At 36.2% G+C, this 22850-nt stretch overlaps 1 protein-coding gene across 1 annotated transcript in view; it reads left to right on the top strand.

The window, feature by feature from the left end:
- SCN7A (sodium voltage-gated channel alpha subunit 7) overlaps nucleotides 1-22850 on the top strand; it is an 82023-nt gene that overhangs the window by 40004 nt on the left and 19169 nt on the right. The window contains exons 10-16 of the mRNA XM_013969206.2: nucleotides 66-269; nucleotides 9119-9215; nucleotides 9901-10145; nucleotides 11449-11622; nucleotides 13139-13495; nucleotides 17573-18013; nucleotides 20793-20895. Of these exons, the coding sequence (XP_013824660.2) occupies nucleotides 66-269; nucleotides 9119-9215; nucleotides 9901-10145; nucleotides 11449-11622; nucleotides 13139-13495; nucleotides 17573-18013; nucleotides 20793-20895 (1621 nt within the window). The remainder of the gene's footprint in view (nucleotides 1-65; nucleotides 270-9118; nucleotides 9216-9900; nucleotides 10146-11448; nucleotides 11623-13138; nucleotides 13496-17572; nucleotides 18014-20792; nucleotides 20896-22850) is intronic.

Below are 22850 nucleotides of genomic sequence, written 5' to 3'. Positions count from 1 at the left end.
TAAAATCAGAGATCACAGTAAAACAAATAACATCTCCTCTCTGTCTTTTTTCCACCTCTCCTTAGATCCTTTATGCTTCTGGGAAGGTCTACATGATATTTTTTGTGGTGATAAGTTTTTGGTTTGCCTTTTATATAGCAAGTTTGTTCTTAGGCTTACTTGCTATATCCTATGAAGAAGAAAAGCAGACAGCTGCTGAAAAAGCTACGGTTGATCAGGAATTTCAGAAGTCTTTACCAGAACTTCAAGAAGGAAAAATAACAGCAGAGGTATGGATTTTTTTAATGCTCTTTTAGAGTCAGAATGTATCTTCTGAAGTCTTGGAGCATATGTGTTCTAATAGATGTTCAATATCTATGTATGGTACATGATAAGGTCATAAGTGATTTTAGTAAAAGAGCTCACTTTTACTACATAACATTCTTTTCTGAGTGTGGTGTGGTAAGAGGGACCATTTTTTGGTCATTTAATATATACAATATTCTTGTTCCAAAATGCATATTACTACTGCTAATAAACTATCGATATATATATATATACACATATATATATACACACACAATATATATATTATATATATAATAAACTATGGGTATATACATATATATGTATTTGAACTTCTCGTAATGCAGTACACTTTTGTTTTTCTCACAATGCAGGCATAGTTTATTAATTTAAACTTACTTCATACAGCACATTAGAATTGACTTTGGAAATTTTCAGTGTTCAATTTAAAAGTGATAGCACCTTCCACAATTTAGAAGCTAGAAAGTACTAAAACCATAGATCAAAGTATAGTAGTGAAGTTGCAAAAAGAGAAAAAAAAAAAGACTTTCTGGCTCTTTCAAGAGGAAATGCACTGTCCATCCTGGCATAAGAAGTTATTTTATCTGTGCAGTGATTAAGTTCATGATAAGTAAAACAATACAGTTTTACTCTAATTTTCAATTACCCTTGTGTTCTGTTTGAATGTACTTTTAGATGTTTAGCTTCATAGCAAAAGATCTGGTCTATGAATCTAAAAATATTGGCAGAAGTAATATTAAAGTTATAGGAAATTTTCTTTTAAAAAAAATCTAAATTCTGCTGTAAGTATGCAAAATGGGAGAATAGGCCCCCAGAAAGCAACCAGAAGCAGCTTTCCTATATTCTACAGGACCTGGCTGTCTCACACATCTTCCTAGGCTTAGCTCCGTCGCCTCGTATTCCTTCCCTGAGCCGTCTGGGTGTGTGGTCGGCAGGGGCCAGAGCAGCCTGAGGGGGTGGCACTCATGCCTCTTCTGAGGTGTTGCTCCCTTCCCCGGTGTTGTGAGGTGCCCCAGTGCCTCAGAGTTTGTCCTTTGGAAGGTGCTCGGTCCAGAGTGGTCACAAGCAAGTCCAGTACTCCCACACACTGACCTGGTTGCAGGACCCTCACTTGTGGGAAGGGAGCCATGCCTTGCCTTCTCTTCCATCCCTCTGGGTTTGTTACTATTTTCACTCTTGACACTTGCAAATGAAGATTGTCTACCTGGGAAGAAGTATTTGAACTACATTTTCTAGTAGATGTAAAAAGGACAGATTGAGGGAGCAAAGGATGGAAAAGAACTGTATCTTGCTTATCTCTCATATAGAAAAGATTAAAAAAAAAGTTGTGGAAGAGGGCCATGATTCACTCTGGCATGTGTGATATGACTGGCTAAGAAGTTCATTAATCCCAAAGGCCTCTGCTGGACCAAAAGGGGAAAATGATAACTCTCTATTAACTAGCTCTCTCATTAAGTTGTGATCAGTGAAGAAACTCAAGAAAAGTCATTCCACTAAAAAGCAGGGCCTGAATGACATAACGCAGGATCATACCAAATGACAAGTTATTGATAGATACATATATCTATGAGGTCAGTGCATCCCCCTGAAAGAAGAAGCAATTGTAGACGGTATGAAGAAAGCATGTATATTAATCAAAAGAAGCTATTGAGTATAGCCATTATATCACTCATGAGGAAATCACAGATAAATTACAAAGCTTTTGGTCTCTAGAAATGAGTCTGAGATCCTACAGATTGAATGATTGTAGTCCGAATGATATGTGGAATGTATAATTTGTTTTGAAGTGGCATTTCAAATGACAAGAGCTACACACAGGTGTATATTGTCACCCTGCTTATTTAAATTATATGCAAAGTACATCATGAGATAGGCTGGACTGGAAGAAACACAAGCTGGAATCAAGATTGCCAGGAGAAATATCAATAACCTCAGGTATGCAGATGACACGACCCTTATGGCAGAAAGTGAAGAGAACTAAAAAGCCTCTAATGAAAGTGAAAGAGGAGAGTGAAAAAGTTGGCTTAAAGCTCAGCATTCAGAAAACAAAGACCATGGCATCCGGTCCCATCACTTCATGGGAAATAGATGGGGAAACAGTGGAAACAGTGTCAGACTCTATTATTTTGAGCTCCAAAATCACTGTAGATGGTGACTGCAGCCATGAAATTAAAAGACGCTTACTCCTTGGAAGAAAAGTTATGACCAACCTAGATAGCATATTCAAAAGCAGAGACATTACTTTGCCATCTAAGGTCCGTCTAGTCAAGGCTATGGTTTTTCCAGTAGTCATGTATGGATGTGAGAGTTGGACTGTGAAGAAGGCTGAGCACCGAAGAATTGATGCTTTTGAACTGTGGTGTTGGAGAAGACTCTTGAGACTCCCTTGGACTGCAAGGAGATCCAACCAGTCCATTCTAAAGGAGATCAACCCTGGAATATCTTTGGAAGGAATGATGTTAAAGCTGAAACTCTAATACTTCGGCCACCTCATGCAAAGAATTGACTCATTGGAAAAGACTCTGATGCTGGGAGGGATTGGGGGCAGGAGGAGAAGGGGACGACTGAGGATGAGATAGCTGTATGGCATCACAGACTCGATGGACGTGAGTCTGAGTGAACTCCAGGAGTTGGTGATGGACAGGGAGGCCTGGAGTGCTGCGATTCATGGGGTCACAAAGAGTTGGACACGACTGAGCAACTGAACTGAACAGAACTGAACACACAGATATATCCAAGAGCACAATTCTTCTCTTATTTCAGATGAGATGCCCTATTAACTCTGCCTGTGAAAGAGTATTTCGTAATTTCCCAATATCTCCATTCATTTGGCTATTCTGGACCACATAAACCCTTTCTGGATTTAAATAGTCTTTCAATTATGAAAGATTTCTTTTCCTGGAAGAGTACTAGAACATTTTGTCATACAAAAGTTTTCTGGGAAAATGAGAGTAAAAGTCAGTTTTACAATATATATTTTCTTTTTCTTTTTACACATAAGAAAATGCTGGCGAATGAAGAACTTTAAATGGAACATACTGAGGACTCTTTAGGTGGCTGATATAACACTCAGCAAATTCTAATTCCTATGTTGAAATTACAGGGAAATTGCATATGTGTTTCATGTTCTCACATTACAAAAAAACAGTAGATTATATTGGCTAAAATCACAGTTTTGCAGTCAGATTAATATAGATTTCAGTCCATTTTAGCCGCTTACTAGATTTATGATATTTGCCAAGTATGTTAACCTTTCTTTGTTCTTGTTGTTACTCAGTCACTCAGTCAGGTCCAACTCTTTACAACCCCATGGACTGCAGCACACCACGCTTCCCCATCCTTCACTATCTCTCGGAGTTTGCTCAAACTCATGTCCATTGAATCGGTGATGCCATCCAACCATCTCATGCTCTGTCACCCCCTTCTAATCCTGCCTTCAGTCTTTCCCAACATCAGGGTCTTTTCCACTGAGTTGGATCTCCACATCAGGTGGCCAGAGTATTGAGACTTCAGCATTACCATCAGTCCTTCTAATGAATAATCAGGGTGGATTTCCTTTTGGATTGACTGATTTGATCTCATTGTAGTCCAAGAGACTCTCAAGAGTCTTCTCCAGCACCACCGTTTGAAAGAATCAATTCTTTGGCGCTCAGCCTTCTTTATGGTTCAACTCTCACATCCGTATATGACTACTGGAAAAACTATTACTTTGAATATATGGACCATTATCAGCAAAGTAATGTCTCTGCTTTTTATATGCTGTCTAGATTTGTCAAAGCTTTTCTTCTAAGAAGGAAGTGTATTTTAATTTCATGGCTGCAGCCACAGTGGTTTTGTCGCCCAAGAAAATAAAGCCTGTCACCGTTTCCATTTTTTCTCCATCTATTTGCCATGAAGTGAGGGGACCGGATGCCGTGATCTTTGCTTTTTGAATTTTGAGTTTTCAGCCAGCTTTTTAACTCTCCTCTTTCACCTTCATCAAGAGGCTCTTTAATTCCTCTTCACTTTCTGTCATTAGGGTGGTATCCTCTACACATCTGAAGTTAACCATTCTAAGCCTCAGGTTCTTCATCTGTAAGGTGTATATTATAATATCTGTCATAAGTTGTGAGATTCAAATTAAATAAATGCTTGTAAAGCACTTAGCACTGCTTAGAGTATACTAAGCAACTGAAAATATGGTATTGATTGATTATAGGAAACACAGGAAGACAACTGCAAGAAGGCACAGCAGTCTGTATGGAGAATACTCATCAATATGAAATTCTCAAATCTTGGACTGTGTCCCCTTTTCAGGGATAACTAAAATAATAATAATGACAATAATATAATAGTATATAATATTTATTGTCAGCTATGTGCCAGGAGAAGAGAGTGGCAGAGAACAAGATGGTTAGTTGGCATCGCCAATCAAAGTCATGGACATGACTTTGAGCAAACTCAGGGAGATAGTGAAGGACAAGGAAGCCTGGCATGGTGCGGTCCATGTGGTCGCAAAGAGTCAGATATGACTTAGCGACTGAACAACATCAGGTGCCAGACACATAAATAGTGTCTTCACAAATTCTTAGTGTAATTCTTATCGAGGAGTTCCAGTTGCAAAATTTCATCTATATTTATAGGTATGTGATTTCTTGACAGTGAGAAAGAGAACACATTTTTCATCATTGTTCTAGAGAATCAATGCTGAAACCTTATTATTCCATCAATTACACAGTTTCTAGGTGAAATTTGTTGATGAATTCTCAGTTATTGTCAAAACTTCAGAAAAAATCAGATATACACAACAGTAGGAATGTAGGTATTAAAAAATATGTGCCATATAAAATGACAATCTTAGAATTCACCTATATAATTAAATAAAACATCATTGACAATTTTCTGTATTAGGCATTGTATTAAACATTGGAGATTTAAAAATTAGTGAATACAGATACACTATCTTCATGAAGCTAGTGGTCTAATGGGGAGATAAACTATAAAATTATTATAGCAAATCTGTAACTGGGACCACCAAGCATTGTGTCTCCTGATGTTTTTAAATAGGAAACATAGAACACCCCAATATATTCTTGCCAAAATCTGTACTACCTAACAAGCTTCTAAATCTAACCATCTCTTTCTAGAAACTATAAGAGAGAAGAATGCATTAAATTACACTAAAAAGACATAATCTGCCAAATTAAGAATGTGGAAAATTCTATGAGTGATTCAGTATTTTTAACAAATCATGTAGGATAAATAATATACCTTAACCAACAGAACTACAAACCAAAAAAAGTTTTACTTTTTTGTATTTTGATTGGAACAAATTAACTATAATAGAATGTTTCTGAGTAATGAAAGAAAACTGAGCATGATCTAGGTATTGGATAATATTAAGGAATTACTAATTTTCCTTGATTTTGGTAATGGTGTTGTGATTATTTTTTTAAAGAGCTTACCCTGGAATTTTATGATGTGTGGAATTTGTTTTACAATACTTCAGGAAAAAAGTAGGGTGGGTAATACATGAAAAAATTGAAAGTATAATGTCATTAATGGTTGAAGCAACCTATTGGGTACCTGGTGAGTATTATTATTCCCTAAGAAAATTAAATGAAAATGTGGAAGGTGCCATAAAAGTGAGAAACATAGTGTTTGAGAGCCTTTAATAAAGGATTTCTCTGAGTCATAAAAGGTTTTTATGAGGACCTGGCACTTGATTTGAGGTCTGAAGAATGAGTCCTTGCTCTCTGGTGGGCAGGAACAGGATGAGTTAGAGAATGAAATAGGCCAGTGTGGTTTCAGTAAGGAGAGTGAGCCTGAGTCCAAGATGAACATTCCAGGTGTTCATTGCTTAACACCAGAAGTATGACTGAGTTCTTCCTTATTAATAGCTCCCTTCCAGAGAAAATTGAAACCAGTGCTGAGAAGAATCTTAGCCCCTTCTTCAGTCTAATTTTAACATTGGATTGTCTAAAATTCAAGCATATGCCCTTATTAGCTCTTATATTTTCAACAAGGAGATTTTTTTCCATCATGAAAGTGAAAGTGAAAGTGAAGTCATGTCCGACTCTTTGCGACCCATGGACTGTACCCCACCAAGCTCCTCCGTCCATGGAATTCTCCAGGCAAGAATACTGGAGTGCGTTGCCATTTCCTTCTCCATCATAGTCCTCTCAATTTGCATTATAAAATAGCAATATCTTTAGTAGTTAGCCAACTTATGGGCACTTATTCAATATTTTTGAAAGGCTCAATTGAGGTAAATATATTACTAGACTGATAATGTAGTTTGTTCATTTTATATCCTAAAATACATCCTTGCATGTGTGCATGCTAAGTCGTTTCAGTTGTTTCCAGCTCTTTTGACCATATGGACTGTAGCCCACCAGGCTCCTCTGTCCATGGGATTACCCAGGCAAGAATACTGGAGTGGGTTGCCTTGCTCTCCTCCAGGGAATCTTTCTGACCTAGGGATCGAACCCGCATCTCTTAAGTCTCCTGCATTGGCAGGTGAGTTCTTTACCACACACCACCTGGGAAGCCCAGATGTATTCACTGCTGCTGCTGCCCTAAGTCACTTCAGTCGTGTCCGACTCTGTGCGACCCCATAGACGGCAGTTCAAGCTAAATCAGTAATGAATTGAGCCTTGACTGTATCAACAATAATATTATTACCCTCCCCACTCCACTGCCCCTCCAACCATGGATGATTATCTTTACTGGATTGTTCTTTGATGTAAATTCATCAAACATTGTCACTATCAGAAGTAGCTCTGTGAGAAATAATTCCTCAGTATTAAGATTATAGTAGAGGATATCATTAAGGATATGATGGAGTATCTTTATGAAGAAACACCTGGCAAATTCCTCTTGGACTTTAATAGCACAAAAATTATAGTTCTGTTGGATTTTAATCATAGAAATTTGGAATTATATAAATTATCACACATTTTATGTAGCCTTGTAAAGCAGCTAAGAAAATACTTTCTGGAATAAGCATGGTTTAAATAAATAAATTAGTTTTGCATCCTGAGCTTTTGCTTATTTTTTCAATTAAGAAAAAAGTGAGGCAACAGAGATCTGTAGACTTAAAGAACCTGTCATTTTTCTGATGGAACAGTATGTAGTGGAGTTGGTTTTTACCTCTTTGAGCTCTAGTTTTGAAATTAGGGGGAACTTGACTGAAACCGAGTGAGATGAATTTGATGATTTCCTTGATCTCTCTTCTGGGACTTCAGATAGACCACAGCGGAGCCTGCCTGCCAGGTTGTTCTGGGTTATTAGTGAACTTCAATCATTAATGCCCTCAGTGCCCATGCCAGTTATCCTTATTCAAAATGTACCTCACCTATGTAAATGTATTCATTGGTAGCTCACATGGTAAAGAAATCTGCCTGCAGTGAGGGAGACCCGGGTTTGATCCCTGGGTCAGGAAGATCCCCTGGAGAAGGGAATGGCTTCCCACTCCAGTATTCCTGCCTGGATAATTCCATGGACAGAGGAGCCTGGTGGACTACAGTCTATGGGGTCACAAAAAGTCAGAGACAGTATTTCACCTATTAAGCTCACTTATTTACCAAATTAACAACATACAAATATTATTATTCTTCGTGTGTGCCGAATGTAAAAATCGTTGGGAGTTCTATGGTGCAATATCATCTACCCCTTGTCAGTTACTTACAGTTTACATTCAAAAACAAAATTTACTCATGATCGCTAGAAACCTCTGGGGCCATACTTGTGATAATCATGAATGTGTAGAACTTGTAACACCTACATCAAAACCTTAGAGTTTTGAGTGCCTTTCCAATGCAAGGGTTCTTTTAAACTTTGTAACTGTACTAGCCAAACAGGATGTCTTAAAACCATTATACAAGAGACAAGAGGGACAGAAAGAAATGATTTCCTTTTGGGATTATTATGTGTGTTCTAATCAGACTCATCCCTTAAAATTCATTCTGTTACCTGATATTACATATTTTATCATCTCAATACAAATAATTTGATTTAATCAAAAGAGTTTATGAAGTCATAGTTAACATATCTTCAAGTATAAAAATATAAGGTGTTAGAGAAATGTAACGTGTTAATATTCAGTAGCATATCTGCCAACTGGATGTTCCACGATAGTTCTAAACTGGACATTGAATTCTTTGTCAAATATGGGTAATAGCACTAACATTCTCTAGTTTACTCCTTTTATAGTTGACCTCATAGTATAACGTGATTGGGTTGACTTACAAGTAATGCAGATGTATTTTCCAAATAACCCTAAGTCAGTTTAATAGTATGTATAGTGGGGCTTCCCTGAAAGTCTAGTGGTTAGGACACTTGCATCCACTGCAAGTGCAATGCTTTGATCCCTGGTTGGGGTACTAAGATCTCTCATGCCACACAGCCAAAAAAAAAAAAAAAAAAAGTACCTATAGTGTAAAAAGTGGCAAATTACGGAACCCAGAAAGGTTTTTGGAAGTAAGAATCGGCATTTTTAAGGTTGTAAACTGGGTATCTAATCCCAGTTTGGGTCTTAGCTATAGTGTGTCAGCTGTTATAGGGTTACTTTCGTCATTTATTTTTGTTGTAATTATGGCTTTTTACAGTTTAATTAGAATTTAACTCTATTTAATGTGGTGCTTTAACAAGTTTTATGCCGTGTTCCTGTTAGCTCGGGTTAATCGTATGGCCGCGGTGGCTGGCACGAGATTTACCAACCCTAGTCAACATGGCTTAGTCAAACTTTCGTTTATAGCTGAATTCTTATAACTATAGTCTTGACTCTGCAAAGGGGAGAAGCCAGAATTAGACTCATCAAATTTCTTTTTAGACCAAGACCGTACAAATAGAAATGAAGAAAAGATTATCAACTTCTATGATTACTTCTTTGGATGCGCTGGATGGTGCTACTGTCAGCCATAAAGAAGGTAAAGTAAAAAATATTTAGACTTGATGAAAGGTATCATTCGTATAACTCACTTTTAAGAAATCCTCCAGTTTCTTCAGAATTTTAGTTGATAATAACTAAAATTTAAGGAAGAACATGAGACTATTAAGGTTAACTGTACTTTAAAATTTCATAAGCATAATGTTTTAAACACTGGAAAAGGCCACCAAAAACTGCCAAGGAATTTTCTTTAACACTGAAAATGACATGAGCATTTTAACTAAAAATACAGGTTGGAGTATATAACATTAACATATTAAGGCTCTTTTTATACTTGTCTCTACTTTTAATATACATATAACCAGTAATCATTATTATAGACAATATTTAAAGATATTATTTTGTAAAGCATATAAATCTAAAATTATAAACATAGTACTCTCAATTATATTTCATATTAGTTTTTCTGGAGAAGTACTCATATATTTTAATTCCGGTACATAATTTTTTCATTTTCATTTGTCTAACTCAACAAGCATGAGCGAAATAGAGGAAATTTACTTTGCTCTGATTTTCATTAATTCAAAATATTTCTATTTGCTATTTCAAAATCAAAAGTCTAGGTTATAACCTCCCTTTGCATGCAAAAGTAAAATTTTTCTACTAATTAGATGCTTAATGCTTAAATAAACAATTAACTCATGTATAATTTTCTGTTCTTTCAGTTTCAGAGCTTAAAAATTCCAGGCAGAGATGCCCATTTTGTTGGTATAGATTTGCTAAAACTTTCTTGATCTGGGATTGTTCTCCTTGTTGGTTAAAATTGAAAGAGTTTGTTTACAGGATTATAATGGACCCATTTACCGATCTTTTCCTTACCATATGCATAATTCTAAACATAAATTTTTTGGCCTTGGAACACTATCCAATGAGTCTGGAAACCAGCAATATTCTCAGCATTGGAAACATGGTAAGGCTCTCATTGTAAGCTATTTTCTCCTATAATTTCAGCTTTTCTTTAGTCACCATTATCCTCATTATTTTACTTTATAACTCCAAAATGCTGCAAATATATTGTATGAGTATTAAATGAACTATTGTTTTCATGCTTTCTTACCTCTCCAAGTCCTCCTTTGTAAATGTTCTTATCTTTGAATAGATTTCTAGCTAGAGTCTGTTTAAATTTAAGATGTCTAGCTAGCTGCAATGCAGTCAAGTTAAATAGAAATTATTTATTTCCTCTCCCATCTCAAATATCCCCTGTCTTAATATGGTAGCCCCTAGATCACAAGGGCAGAGGTGAAATAACAGAGTGAATAACAGGGAATAACAAGTTCTTCACTGGCGCTTGAATTTTGAATCCTGTTACAACTGAACCTACCTTAGACTGGAGCTTATCTTTATGGCAAGGTATTTTTGAAATTCACCCATTTTTTTTTTCCATGTAAAAAAGGCAAAAGAAATAGATTTCCCTGAGTTAAAAAAGCAAGTCATATTCAATCAATTTTGTTCAATCTATATTGTTCAATTTTGTTTGCTTTTATTGCTGTTGTTTAGTTGCTTGTAACTAAACAACAGGAATAGTAAGCTTTTCTGGTGGCTCAGATGGTAAAGAAACCGCCTGCAATGCTGCAGACTTGGGTTTAAATCCCCTGGAAAAGGACAGAGCAACCCACTGCAGTGTTCTTGCCTGGAGAATCCCTATGGACAGAGGAGCCTGGTGGCTTACAGTCCATGGGGTTGCAAAGAGTCAGACACAACTGAGTGACTAAACACAGCATAGCACAGTTGCTTGATATTAATACTGTCAGTTGTTACCAATTTTGAACTATATATTTATTTGCTACCAAAACAATAATTTAGTTATTTCTGCCAGTATAGTTTTCAAATGACAGTTTTCATAGGTTTATCTTTTGTTAGGTCATCTATATTTTTAAATTTTTATTTTATATTTTTTAAAATTAAATATCTTAATATGTACTCTTTATCCCCAAAGGAACTATTCAAAATGAAAAGATTTTCACTCTCAAATATTCTTTTGTTTTCTTCCAAGATGGCTTTTATTAAAGTAATTGAAGATTCCATATACAATGTTTGACATTAGATTGTCAAACAAAATCTATGAATCCGTCCCTGTGATGCAGACTCCAAAACTAATCATATTTTGACAGAGAAAATATGAAGAAGGTGACAGTGAAAATTTATTCTGTGTATGAGGGTTCTGATAGAGCTATTGGAATCATATTCTTATCCCTGTGTTTTGTTTTATTTAGGTGTTTATAGGAATTTTCACAACAGAAATGATTTTTAAAATAATTGCCATGCATCCATATGGATATTTCCAAGTAGGCTGGAACATTTATGATAGCCTAATTGTGTTCCATGGTTTAGCAGAACTTTATCTAACACATTTTCATGGACTGGCTATTTTACGATCATTCAGGGTGGTAAGTAGAATACAAGACCTAAATTTTATTTTATAAAAACTCATTTCAGTTTTCTCAGACATAAAGTGGGAAGAATAGTAATACCTATCCTGTTGGTATGTTGGAACTATTAAATGAAATAATTCATATATAACAAGCTTAGAAAGTAACCCAGAAAAGAGTAAGTAGTCTCTAACGCTGTTTGGCCCAGGCATTACAAGAAATAAGCCATATATACAGTGAATTTGAGATATAGTTCTATAAAGCAGGGTCAGGATTACTGGGTCAGTTTTGAGGAGCAGGGTAATACAGAGTCCCAAAAGCTGAATGCCAATGTGTAACTAAAGAATTAGAATCAGGTGAGTATATCTAAATGTAGATTGGAAAATTTTGTAAAAGAGGGACTGTCAGGCTAATAGAATGCTGCTATGAAGGTTATTGGAGAAGGCAATGGCCACCCACTCCAGTACTCTTGCCTGGAAAATCCCATGGACGAAGGAGCCTGGTAGGCTGCAGTCCATAGGGTCGCTAAGAGTCGGACACGATTGAAGTGACTTAGCAGCAGCAGTAGCAATCTTATCCAAATAATTCTTCAGAACCCTGTCTTTATCCATAGGCTTGTCTAATGAGTAAGGGGAAAATATAAAAGTTGTATTTATTGAATTTATAAATGAAGCAAGACTGGGAAATACAGACAATATAATAAAAGATTGTATCAAAATATCTGAAAGACTAGTAACAGACTGAACCTAAGATGATTAAGTTTTACATAGATAAGTGTTAAGTCCTAACCCTTGAGTCCCAAAAGCCAACTACATACCAGAAAAAGTTGGGGAAGGTATAGCACATACAAAAGCAATATGTGGATTTTAAATGACTCAAATATTCAAGTGATTTTGTGCCATGTGAATAAAAATTTTTTAATCTAGTGATTAAGTGAAATATTTAGACTAAACCTAGAATGTTTCATTTGGTCTCTCATGTTGATTTTAAAGGTAAATACACAATAGTATTCTTGCCTGGAAAATCCCATGGACAGAGGAGTCCATGGGGTCACAAAGAGTCAGACCCAGCTGAAGTGACTTAGCGCTCATGCATACAGCAGAGCTATCAGTGGACTTCAACAGACCCTGGAGACTTTTCCAACATCATCTATATGTTGAAATGTGGGAGAATATTCAATATATTTTGGGAAAAGAAAATAAAGAATGGATACTTGCTTTACCAGATATTAAAACAAAATGAGAGTAATTATAATAGTATTATATTGAAAAAAATGGGAATTGACAGATCAATAGAAAATATACTTCAATTTAGTGTAAAAACTATAGAATATTAAGTGTATTAAAAATTGTATATACACTGAATTTTCAGTGCTTAGTATTAATAATGCTCAAAAGTGAATATTACATTAGAGACTACACATGTTTATGTGTATAATCCTAATAAAAATTTTAAATGTACATTGTAATTAATAGTGACTAGAGTTTTTGTCTTTTTCCTCCTTATTTCTGTTGTTTTTACATTGCTCTATCAGTTACGAATTTTTAGATTGGGAAGATACTGGCCAACATTTAAGATTCTGATGCTGACTCTGTGCAACTCAGTTGTGGCCCTGAAAGACCTGGTCCTGCTGTTGTTCACATTTATGTTCTTTTCTGCTGTGGTTGGCCTCAACCTGTATGGTTCAAATTACAAAAAGCATGTCTGCAACATAAATGAAGACTGTCAGCTTCCGCACTGGCACATGCGTGATTTCTTCCATTCCTTCCTGAATGTCTTCCGGATTCTCTGTGGAGAGTGGATAGAGACTTTATGGGATTGCTTTAAGGTAGCAGGCCAATTCAGTTGTATTCCTTTTTACATGATGGTGATTTTAATTGGAAAATTATTGGTAAGTAGTCCATGCTTTAAAACTTTCCTTGTAAACCTTATATATTGTAGTCTGGCATTTTCATCATGTAGACTTATGGAAGCCAGTGGTCTACATCCGTGCTGTCTGATGTGGAGGCCTTTAGCCACATGTGGCCATTAATCAGGGAAAATATGAGCAGTCCACTTTGAGATATGTTATAAGTGTAAAATACCCACTGAATTTGAAGTCTTCAGTTCAGTTCAGTTCAGTTGCTCAGTCATGTCCAACTCTTTGCGACCCCATGAACTGGACCACGCCAGGCCTCCCTGTCCATCACCAATTCCCGGAGTCAACCCAGACCCATGCCCATTGTGTCGGTGATGTCATCCAACCATCTCATCCTCTGTTGTCCCCCTCTCCTCCTGCCCTCCCCCCAAAAAGAATGTAAATTATTTCATTAATAATTCTTAGATTGAAAGTGCTTCCTAGGTGGCACTAGTGGTAAAGAATCCACTTGCCAGTGTGGGAGACACAAGAGATGCAGGTTCAATCCCTGGGTTGGAAGATGCCCTGGAGAAGGAAATGGCACCCCACTCCAATATTCTTGCCTGGAAAATCCCATGGACAGAGGAGTCTGGTGAGCTATGGTCCATGGCGCCATCACGAGTTGGACATGACTGAAGTGAAAACATTTTAATTATAATATTTTTAAACATTTAGTTGAATAAAATGTATTAGTTAAGCTAATTTCACCTGTTTTTGTTTATACTTTTAATGCGGCTGCTGGAAAACTGCATACATGATGTTCATCATATTTTCATTGGTTATAACCTGCTACTCAAAGTAGCTTTGGTTTTATGTGGGAGACAGTTATTAATGTAGACTCTCAGACCCCATTCCAGACCTGTGAAAGTGGAATCTACATTTTAACAATATCCCTAAGTGATTTGTGTACACATTAAATTTTAAGAAGCACTTAAATGTAGCACTGGTTGTCAAATTTGACTGCACATTGGAGTTACTTGGAGAACTAATAAAAATAAACTAATGTCTTGGATTCATTCCCAGAGATTCCGATTTTATTGTTATGTGGATATAGCTTAGTCATCAGGATTTTTTAAAAAATCCTCACTTGATTAAATTGTGCAGCAAATTTTGAAAACCACTGATCTTTGAAACTATCATACATTAACTAAGAGGAAACACTTTCACTCCTAAATTTCCAGTAATTGGAGTGATTACATTAATTGAAGAATCTTATACATATTCTAGGGCTTCCCTTGTGGCTCAGCCGGTAAGGAATCTGCCTGCAATGCAGGAGACCTGGGTTTGATCTCTGGGTTGGGAAGATCCCCTGGAGACGGGAAAGGCTACCCATTCCAATATTCTGGCCTGGACAATTCCATGGACTGTGTAGTCCATGAGGTCGCAAAGAGTCAGACACAACTGAACAACTTTCACTTTCACTTTCTTAATTCTTCTCAGGAAAAAAAATGGCTTATAAGATATATTTGTTCTTATTGAAAAAAAGAGACTCAATATTTACTTTTCACTCCTAAGTCACAGAGATCAAGTGGATCTCCTAAAAGATGGGAACAAAAAAAGTCACAGGGTAAAATCCATTGTATCAGTGCATTTCTCACTGCTTTTATTTACCCTGGATATACGCCTGTCCTAAGTACATACTCACACTGTGTTGAATTGTTCATGTGCTTGTCTATCTTCCTAATTAAGCTAGAACTTCCATGAAGGAAGGGATCACAAGTTCCATAAAGTAGTTGCATTTTACAGTGTTACACAGTTCTTTCTTTACATCACAGCATTTTCAACTTAATTTTCAGTCTTTTAACACTCACTGCATATGTATATATGTGCGATAGGAAGTGTGTTTACATGTCTAAAATATAAGAAATGTTAGATTGTAAGCTCTTAAAAATACAGTTGTATTATAATTTTTCCTCTCCAAATCCTGACATAGAAATCTTTCATTCATTCCGTAATTAATTGATGTTTCAACAAATATTTCATACTTTATCATGTACTTTGTGCTTTGTGTTGTTTCCCTGGTGACTCAGACAGTAGAGCATCTGCTCCCAATGCGGGAGGCCCGGGTTTAATCCCCTGGTCGGGAAGATCCCCTGGAGAAGGAAATGGCAACCCACTCCTGTACTCTTGCCTAGAAAATTCCATAGATGGAGGAGCCTGGTGGGCTACGGTCCAGGGGGTCACAAAGAGTCGGACACAACTGAGTGACTTCACTTCAGTTATCTACTGAAGAGAAAAAATGGTTCTAACTCATGTGAAGCTTATAGTCATGAAATTCTTACTTAACACCCTTTTCTTTTTTCTCCCTGTGAACAATACTTAACCAAACAAAGGAAAAAGAAACAACCAACAACCTGAAATTATGCTTGTTCTTGCTCTTCGTCCTTTGAGAATGATAGAGATGTTATAAGGTAGTTTCTACAAGGCCCATGGAGCCCCTGCCCAGATTCTGTGTAAATGAACCTTGATAGCAAAATGGGACACTAGTGGAAGAACAGTCAAGCTCATCTGTAGGTGTGGTTTCTCAGTCGCCCAGTCGTGTCAGACTCTTTGCAATCTCGTGGACTGCAGCGTGCCAGGCCTCCCTGTCCCTCACCATCTCCTGAAGTTTGCCTTGGTTCACGTCCGTTGCATTGGTGATGCCATACTGACGTTCAGTCATTGTCTTTTCAGCTTTCAGTTTTTCAGCCATTGAGATTCTGTCATTGTAGGTTATAGAAAATCTATGTTAGTTGTTCAAGAGATCTTACCTGTAAGAAATTTCCAATGATGAGCCAAATGTCAAACCCTCCATTTTATTTTATACACCAAACTATGGTTGCAGTTAAGATAATTTATTTTATGACTTTATTATCTGCAAAAGTATTTTTATTTTTCCTCAAGTGAGTCTTATTTGAGCTTTCTATATTCCTAAGAGATGAAAAGATTTCATTATTGAGACCTAAAGGTAATCCATTAGAATTGAACACAATTTGGTGGGTACATCCTAATATTTTAGATGTATATGCGCATGAGAAACTTAGCAATTATCAGTGTTTGAGAATGCGTCTCTTCAGATAGATCCAAAATTCTGTAAGATATTTTAACAAATGAATGTTGCAGATCTTCATATACTTATTTATTTTATGTACACATAAATTGTCAGTGTAAGAATTTCTACTGTATTTTCCCTTTAAAAATAATATGTAAAGCATAAAGTAATTTAAATTTCCAAAAGCTCAAATATTTGAAGAGAAGAGAGAAAACTTCCAGAATGGATACAATGCCTAAATTATTACTTTAAAAGAATAATCAGTGTATCTCGAATTATCTCTAATCTTATAATCTAAAATTGTAATTTATACTCTACAAAAAGAAACAAAATAAAAATCTAATTCTCTGGAAATTGGACATGGGTTGATCTTATTTCTCAGTGATAGTAAAGGTTGAAATACACACTATCTTCGAATTCAAAATAATTTGCAAATATTAGGAGTGATCCTTCCATTACTCATTTATTTCTTATTTGACCAAATTTATTACCACAGAAAATCAACTCACCTACCCAAACCCTGTGCTTGCACATCACAAGGAAATTAGATGTGAGCTTCAAAACTAGGGATAGCTCTCCCCGCAGGAAAGTCTCATGAATTTGCAGAGCCCATGAAGATGTCATTACATATCTTTCTGAGTTAGGTGGACGTGAATTCAGCCACATGGAGTAGCAATTGATTTTCTCACCTTGGGAAACTCTGCCTGGCTTAGTAGAAAAGAAAACAAACTGGAGTAAGACAGACTTAAGTTCAGCCTCTGTGATCTTTGATACTTAGCATCTGTAAGCTTTGAGGTTTTCATCTGTAAAGGAGAAACAAATGGTATTTCATAGAACATTGTAACCTTCTGGCTATCCAAATTCCTGACACAGCAACTGATCCTCTGTAGATGAGTAAGAACTGAATAGTCTAAAGAGCATCATAGTGTGTATGCTGTTTTCAGATTGCAGGCCAGCTTTTTAAAAATATTTGTTGTTGTTGTTGTTTGAAAGAAAACGAAAAATGATATGCATTTAGCTTCATTTACTTCCTCATTCAGATACTTTACCTGTTTCTGGCGTTGATCATCTCATTTAGTTCATACAAGCCTGCAACAACTGATGAAGAAAATCATGAAGCAAAAAATCTCCAGCGTGCAATGGCAAGAATTAAAAAAGGAATAAATTATGTGCTTTCTAAAATATTATGCAAAAAACAAAATGTTCTAAAGGAAACAATGGACAATATAAGTGATGTCTATGTTAAAGAGAATATTTCTGACCATACTCTTTCTGAATTGAGCAACACCCAAGATTTCCTCAAGGATAAGGAAAAAAGCAACGGCACAGAGAAAAACACAATGACGGAAAATGAGAGTCAGTCACTAATCCCCAGTCCCAGTGTCTCAGAAACTGTACCGATTGCTTCAGAAGAATCTGATATAGAAAATCCGGACAATAAGGAGATTCAGAGCAAGTCAGGTGATGGAAGCAGCAAAGAGGTAAGTTGTTTTAACATTATGGTTGCGTACTGTTGATTGATGGCACTGTTAACAAGTGAAGCAATGCTGAAGTACCAAAGTTAGATTATTATCCATTCATTTCTAGCTGCAGCACTTCTTCTCCTGATTTTCTGCTCCTGATCCAGTTTCTTAAACTTCCTAAGTTTCTTCATCTCTGAATGAGGATAAAATTGTGTCTCTTTCTCAGAAGAGATAGAATGATTAAGAAAAATAGTTCAATAGTGCGTAGAATAATGTCTAAAATATGGAAGCACTTGGCAAACATTAGATAACATAATTATAACATCTTCAGTTAGTGGGGTGATAAAAAGCATATTGAAGAAACATAGATTTTTATAATTAATGCATACTACTGGAGAAGTCACTAAACTCTCCTAGGCTTTATCATCTTTAAAATATAAGATGGGACTAGAAGAGTGCTAAGATACAGATACTTTCCTGCTTGCTAAAATTTTAAGATTCTTGTCAGTTTATTTCTGCAACATATATTATAACATAATTAGTCTAACATAATTGAGTTGGACTAAAAGACCAAAGGGTAAAAGAAACATTGGTTGCAAATGTAAACAATTTGTTGTTGTTGTTTAGACACTAAGTCTTGTCAAACTCCTTTGTGGCCTCATGGACTGTAACACACCAGTCTCTGTCTATGGGATTTTCCAGGCAAGAATACTGGAGTGGGTTGCCATTTCCTTCTCCAGGCGATCTTCCTGACTCAGGGATCGAACCCACGTCTTCTGCATTGTAGGCAGATTCTTTACTGCTGAGCCACTAGGGAACCAAAAGAAAGAAAGAAAAAAAAAAAGGATCACCTTTAAAGAAGGGCAGATACTGCCTTTCACTTAGCTTTAAAAGTAAAAATAAAAATTAAAAAAACAAACAAACAAACAAACAAAAAATGTATACCTTACTGAATCCAGTTTTACTGTCTTCATTTGCAAGTAGCGCAATGTCTTAGTAGGAGGTACCATTTAATCTGCAGTAATCACATCCGCAGTGTGAGCCACTTCCATTGAACTTCACTAAAGAATTTTTTTTATTTCACTCACCAAGGGCAGGGAAGATAATGTCTTTTTCCAGATCCTCAAAGTCTCTGGCACCATCTTATCTCCCAGACCTCTTCTGGCTTATCAGCTGCTCTCTGTAATAGCTTATCAAATTGCCCTTCTAATAGGAATTAAGTTTCAATTATCTAGAGCCCTTCTAGTTTCTGGTAAAGGCATCTTTGTTTCAGAGAAACACTTTCACTCCTTATCATACCCAATCTTGTCAGGTCCATTTTCCTTTAATTAATACCATTATTAGGAAATGAAAAACATTCTTCTCTTGCACACTGATTTTATTTAAACTATAACATTGTAAGGCTTGTGCTACCATACGTTTCTGGGTAAAATTGCTATTTATTGCAACACATTGTGTGGAAATGTTCTGAAAAACTTCTTGTCAATCTCATTAGAAAGTCTGAGATACGAACACATATAGGAAAGATGGAACTTAATATAACTGTAGATGTTAAAGTTTTAGAAGTTACTTAAGATGCATAATTATTTGGTTCTTTTGATTGGTTAACTACTCAAAGAAGATTTTATCATTTAGATATTTCATTATATATTTAATTAATCACTTTCCAGATTATGTAGTCCAAGAGTATTTAGGATGTTGATCTAAAAAAGCAAAGAATAAGATATAAAAATTACAAGTGGTATGATCATTCAGAGATTCATGTTCTTGTTTCTTTGGTATTTGAACTTTTATCTTTTAGTACAAATATATAATTATATAAACTTCATAAAAATAACATCAAACTTACATCAGATTTTGAAACTTATTTTTTTTCATAATGTAGCCATATATATTGGTCACTAAGTAATATTTTACTAAAATGATTTATAATTTTGAAGTTTGATTTATTTATAAATTTAAAATAATAAATACAGGATTTTGAGAAAATCATATCAAATAATTTATGTGTGAGGGTTTTAAATACTCTAATGAATCATTTAAATATTTTCAATTATTGTATGCTTGAATATTACATAATATTAATTTATTGTCTACTCCCAAATCAATGCATTGCTATACCTTATTTTATCAATAATAAAGAGAATACAAAGGGTAATCAAATAAAGTTTTAAAAGATTTGTTTGTGTAAAAGTAATATCCTGCTGACTATTTTATGTTTTTAATAAACCAGTATAATGTCTTAAAATTGACAATATATGGCTTAAAGCAAACAAAACTTGCTAATTTTATTTCTTTGACATTTATTGTGCAAAAGACAGAGGTAGAACAAAATATTTGTAATTTTTTTATATTCTAGCTAGATTTTTCAGAAATTTGGGATAGCCTATACATCTTTTAGAACAGTGTTATTCACTATATGTTCATTTTAATGTGAAAATTATTTTATCTTATTTTTAAAGTATCTTTAAACATTTTGACTCCCAGAGATATGTATACATTTAAAATTTATTTTTAATTTAGTTTTTAATTTTTGTCCATGCCACATGGCATGTGGGATCTTAATTCCCTGACCAGGGATCGAACCCTGCACCCTGCCTTGAAGCTCAGAGTCTTGACCACCAGGGAAGTCTCTGTATGCATTTTAATATCAATCATGAAATTGGCATACAGTCTTTTACTTTGACAGTAATTTTTCTGTACATAATTTTTCTTTTTCTGAAAATGAAATAAACTTTAGCTATAGTGAGTAAATGAAGCTTTAATGGCAACTTTCTTGGTGGGACTTACTTTTCAGAAAGTAAAGCAGTCAAGCTCATCTGAATGTAGTACAGTTGATATTGTTCTTTCTGAAGAAGAAATGGTCTATGAACGTGAAAAGCCAAAGCATCTTAGAAATGGTAAGAAAAACATAAATTATTTTAATCATTATGTTAACATTAACTGTGGTGTTGGAGAAGACTCTTGAAAGTCCTTTGGACTGCAAGGAGATCCAACCAGTCCATTCTGAAGGAGATCAGCCCTGGGATTTCTTTGGAAGGAATGATGCTAAAGCTGAAACTCCAGTACTTTGGCCACCTCATGCGAAGAGTTGACTCATTGGAAAAGACTCTGATGCTGGGAGGGATTGTGGGCAGGAGGAGAAGGAGACGACAGAGGATGAGGTGGCTGGATGGCATCACGGACTCGATGGACGTGAGTTTGAGTGAACTCTGGGAGCTGGTGATGGATGGGGAGGCCTGGCGTGCTGCGATTCATGGGGTCGCAGAGTGGGACACAACTGAGTGATTGAACTGAACTGAACATGCACCTCTCTATAATTTATTAATTTAATTTAGTTTCCTAAAGGGGCTTCTCAGGTGGCGCTGGTGGTGACTAACCCACCTGCCACTGCGGGAGACACAAGAGATATGGGTTCAGTCCCTGAGTGGGGAAGATCCCCTGGAGGAGGAAATGGCAAACCGCTCTAGTATTCTTGCCTGGAAAATTCCATGGGCAGAGGAGCCTGTTGGGCTACAGTCCATGGGGCTGCAAAGAGTTGGAGATGACTGAGCCACTGTGTATTAGTCTGTATTAGGTGTATTAGTGTATTAGTTTCCTATCAAGACTGACAAATAACCATAGGTTCTGAATATTTAAAATCACTGAAATCATCAAAATGGCAATTTCTATATGTTCAAATTCCTATACTCATAAATAAGAATCTGCTCTCAGTAGTCTGAGTGAACTCTGGGAGATGGTGATAGACAGGGAGGCCTGGCGTGCTGTGATTCATGGGGTTGCAAAGAGTCGGACACAACTGAGCGACTGAAATGAACTGAACTGAACTCAGTAGCCTGAGTTCTAGGACTTGTGTGATACAAGACCAGGGAGAAAACATTTCCTATATTTTTCTGACCAAGAATGTATAAATTGGCTCTAGGGAAAGTTTTAAAATGTATTGACTTTAAACTCCACCCACCTCCATGCTTCATTCTCCTATCAGTTAATCACACCCTTTTCAACCCTCAGGTTTTCCTTATGCTAACTCTCTTGACCAGAAGATAGAATTACACTCATACCCTATCCATAAAATACTCCATAATCCAAGCTTAGCTCCTTAAATAGTCTCATTCAAAATTTCTATCCCATGCCACTGAAGAACTGGGATAAATTTAATTTATTTAATTGATATTATACCTCTTAACATGTCATGAAGTATATTTAAATGAAAATGCTTGTTATGCCATGTGAATCTTCAAAGAATGACTTTTCAGGCATTATACCAAAAAAAATCTAATAATCAGAAGATGGTATGTGTGGGTGTGTTTGTTTTGTAGGAGTGGGGGTATCTTCTATTCTCAGATTCTGTCTAATAGGGTAAGAGGATGTTCTAAGTCATCTGTGCCTTTCACAGTTTCCTTTTTTCCAGCTATGGTCCTCAGATGGTGCAGTGGTAAAGAATCCCCCCTGCTAATGCAGGAGACTCAAGACATATGGGTTTGAACTCTTGGTTGGGAAGATCTCCTGGAACAGGAAATGGCAACCCACTCCAGTATTCTTGCCAGGGAAATTCCAGGTCAGAGGAGCCTGGTGTGGGCTACTGTCCATGGGATTACAAAGAATTGAACACGATTAACGTACACTTACTTACTTATTCAGTCGCTGATTTGTGCCCATGGTCGCTTTGCGACCCCATGGACTTCAGCATAACAGGTTTCCCTGTCCTTCATTATCTCCTAGAGTTTGTTCAAATTCATGTCCGTTGAGTTGGTAATGCCATCCTCTGTCAACCCCTTCTCCTGCCCTCAGTCTTTCCCAGCATCAAGGTTTTTTTCCTTCCTTCCTTACTACTGTGAAACTCACAAGTTTTTCT

The sequence above is a fragment of the Capra hircus genome, chromosome 2 (assembly GCF_001704415.2).
Source record: "Capra hircus breed San Clemente chromosome 2, ASM170441v1, whole genome shotgun sequence".
Taxonomy (NCBI): domain Eukaryota; kingdom Metazoa; phylum Chordata; class Mammalia; order Artiodactyla; family Bovidae; genus Capra; species Capra hircus.
Note: the sequence above shows the minus strand (reverse complement) of the source record. Positions and strands in the feature narration are given on the sequence as shown.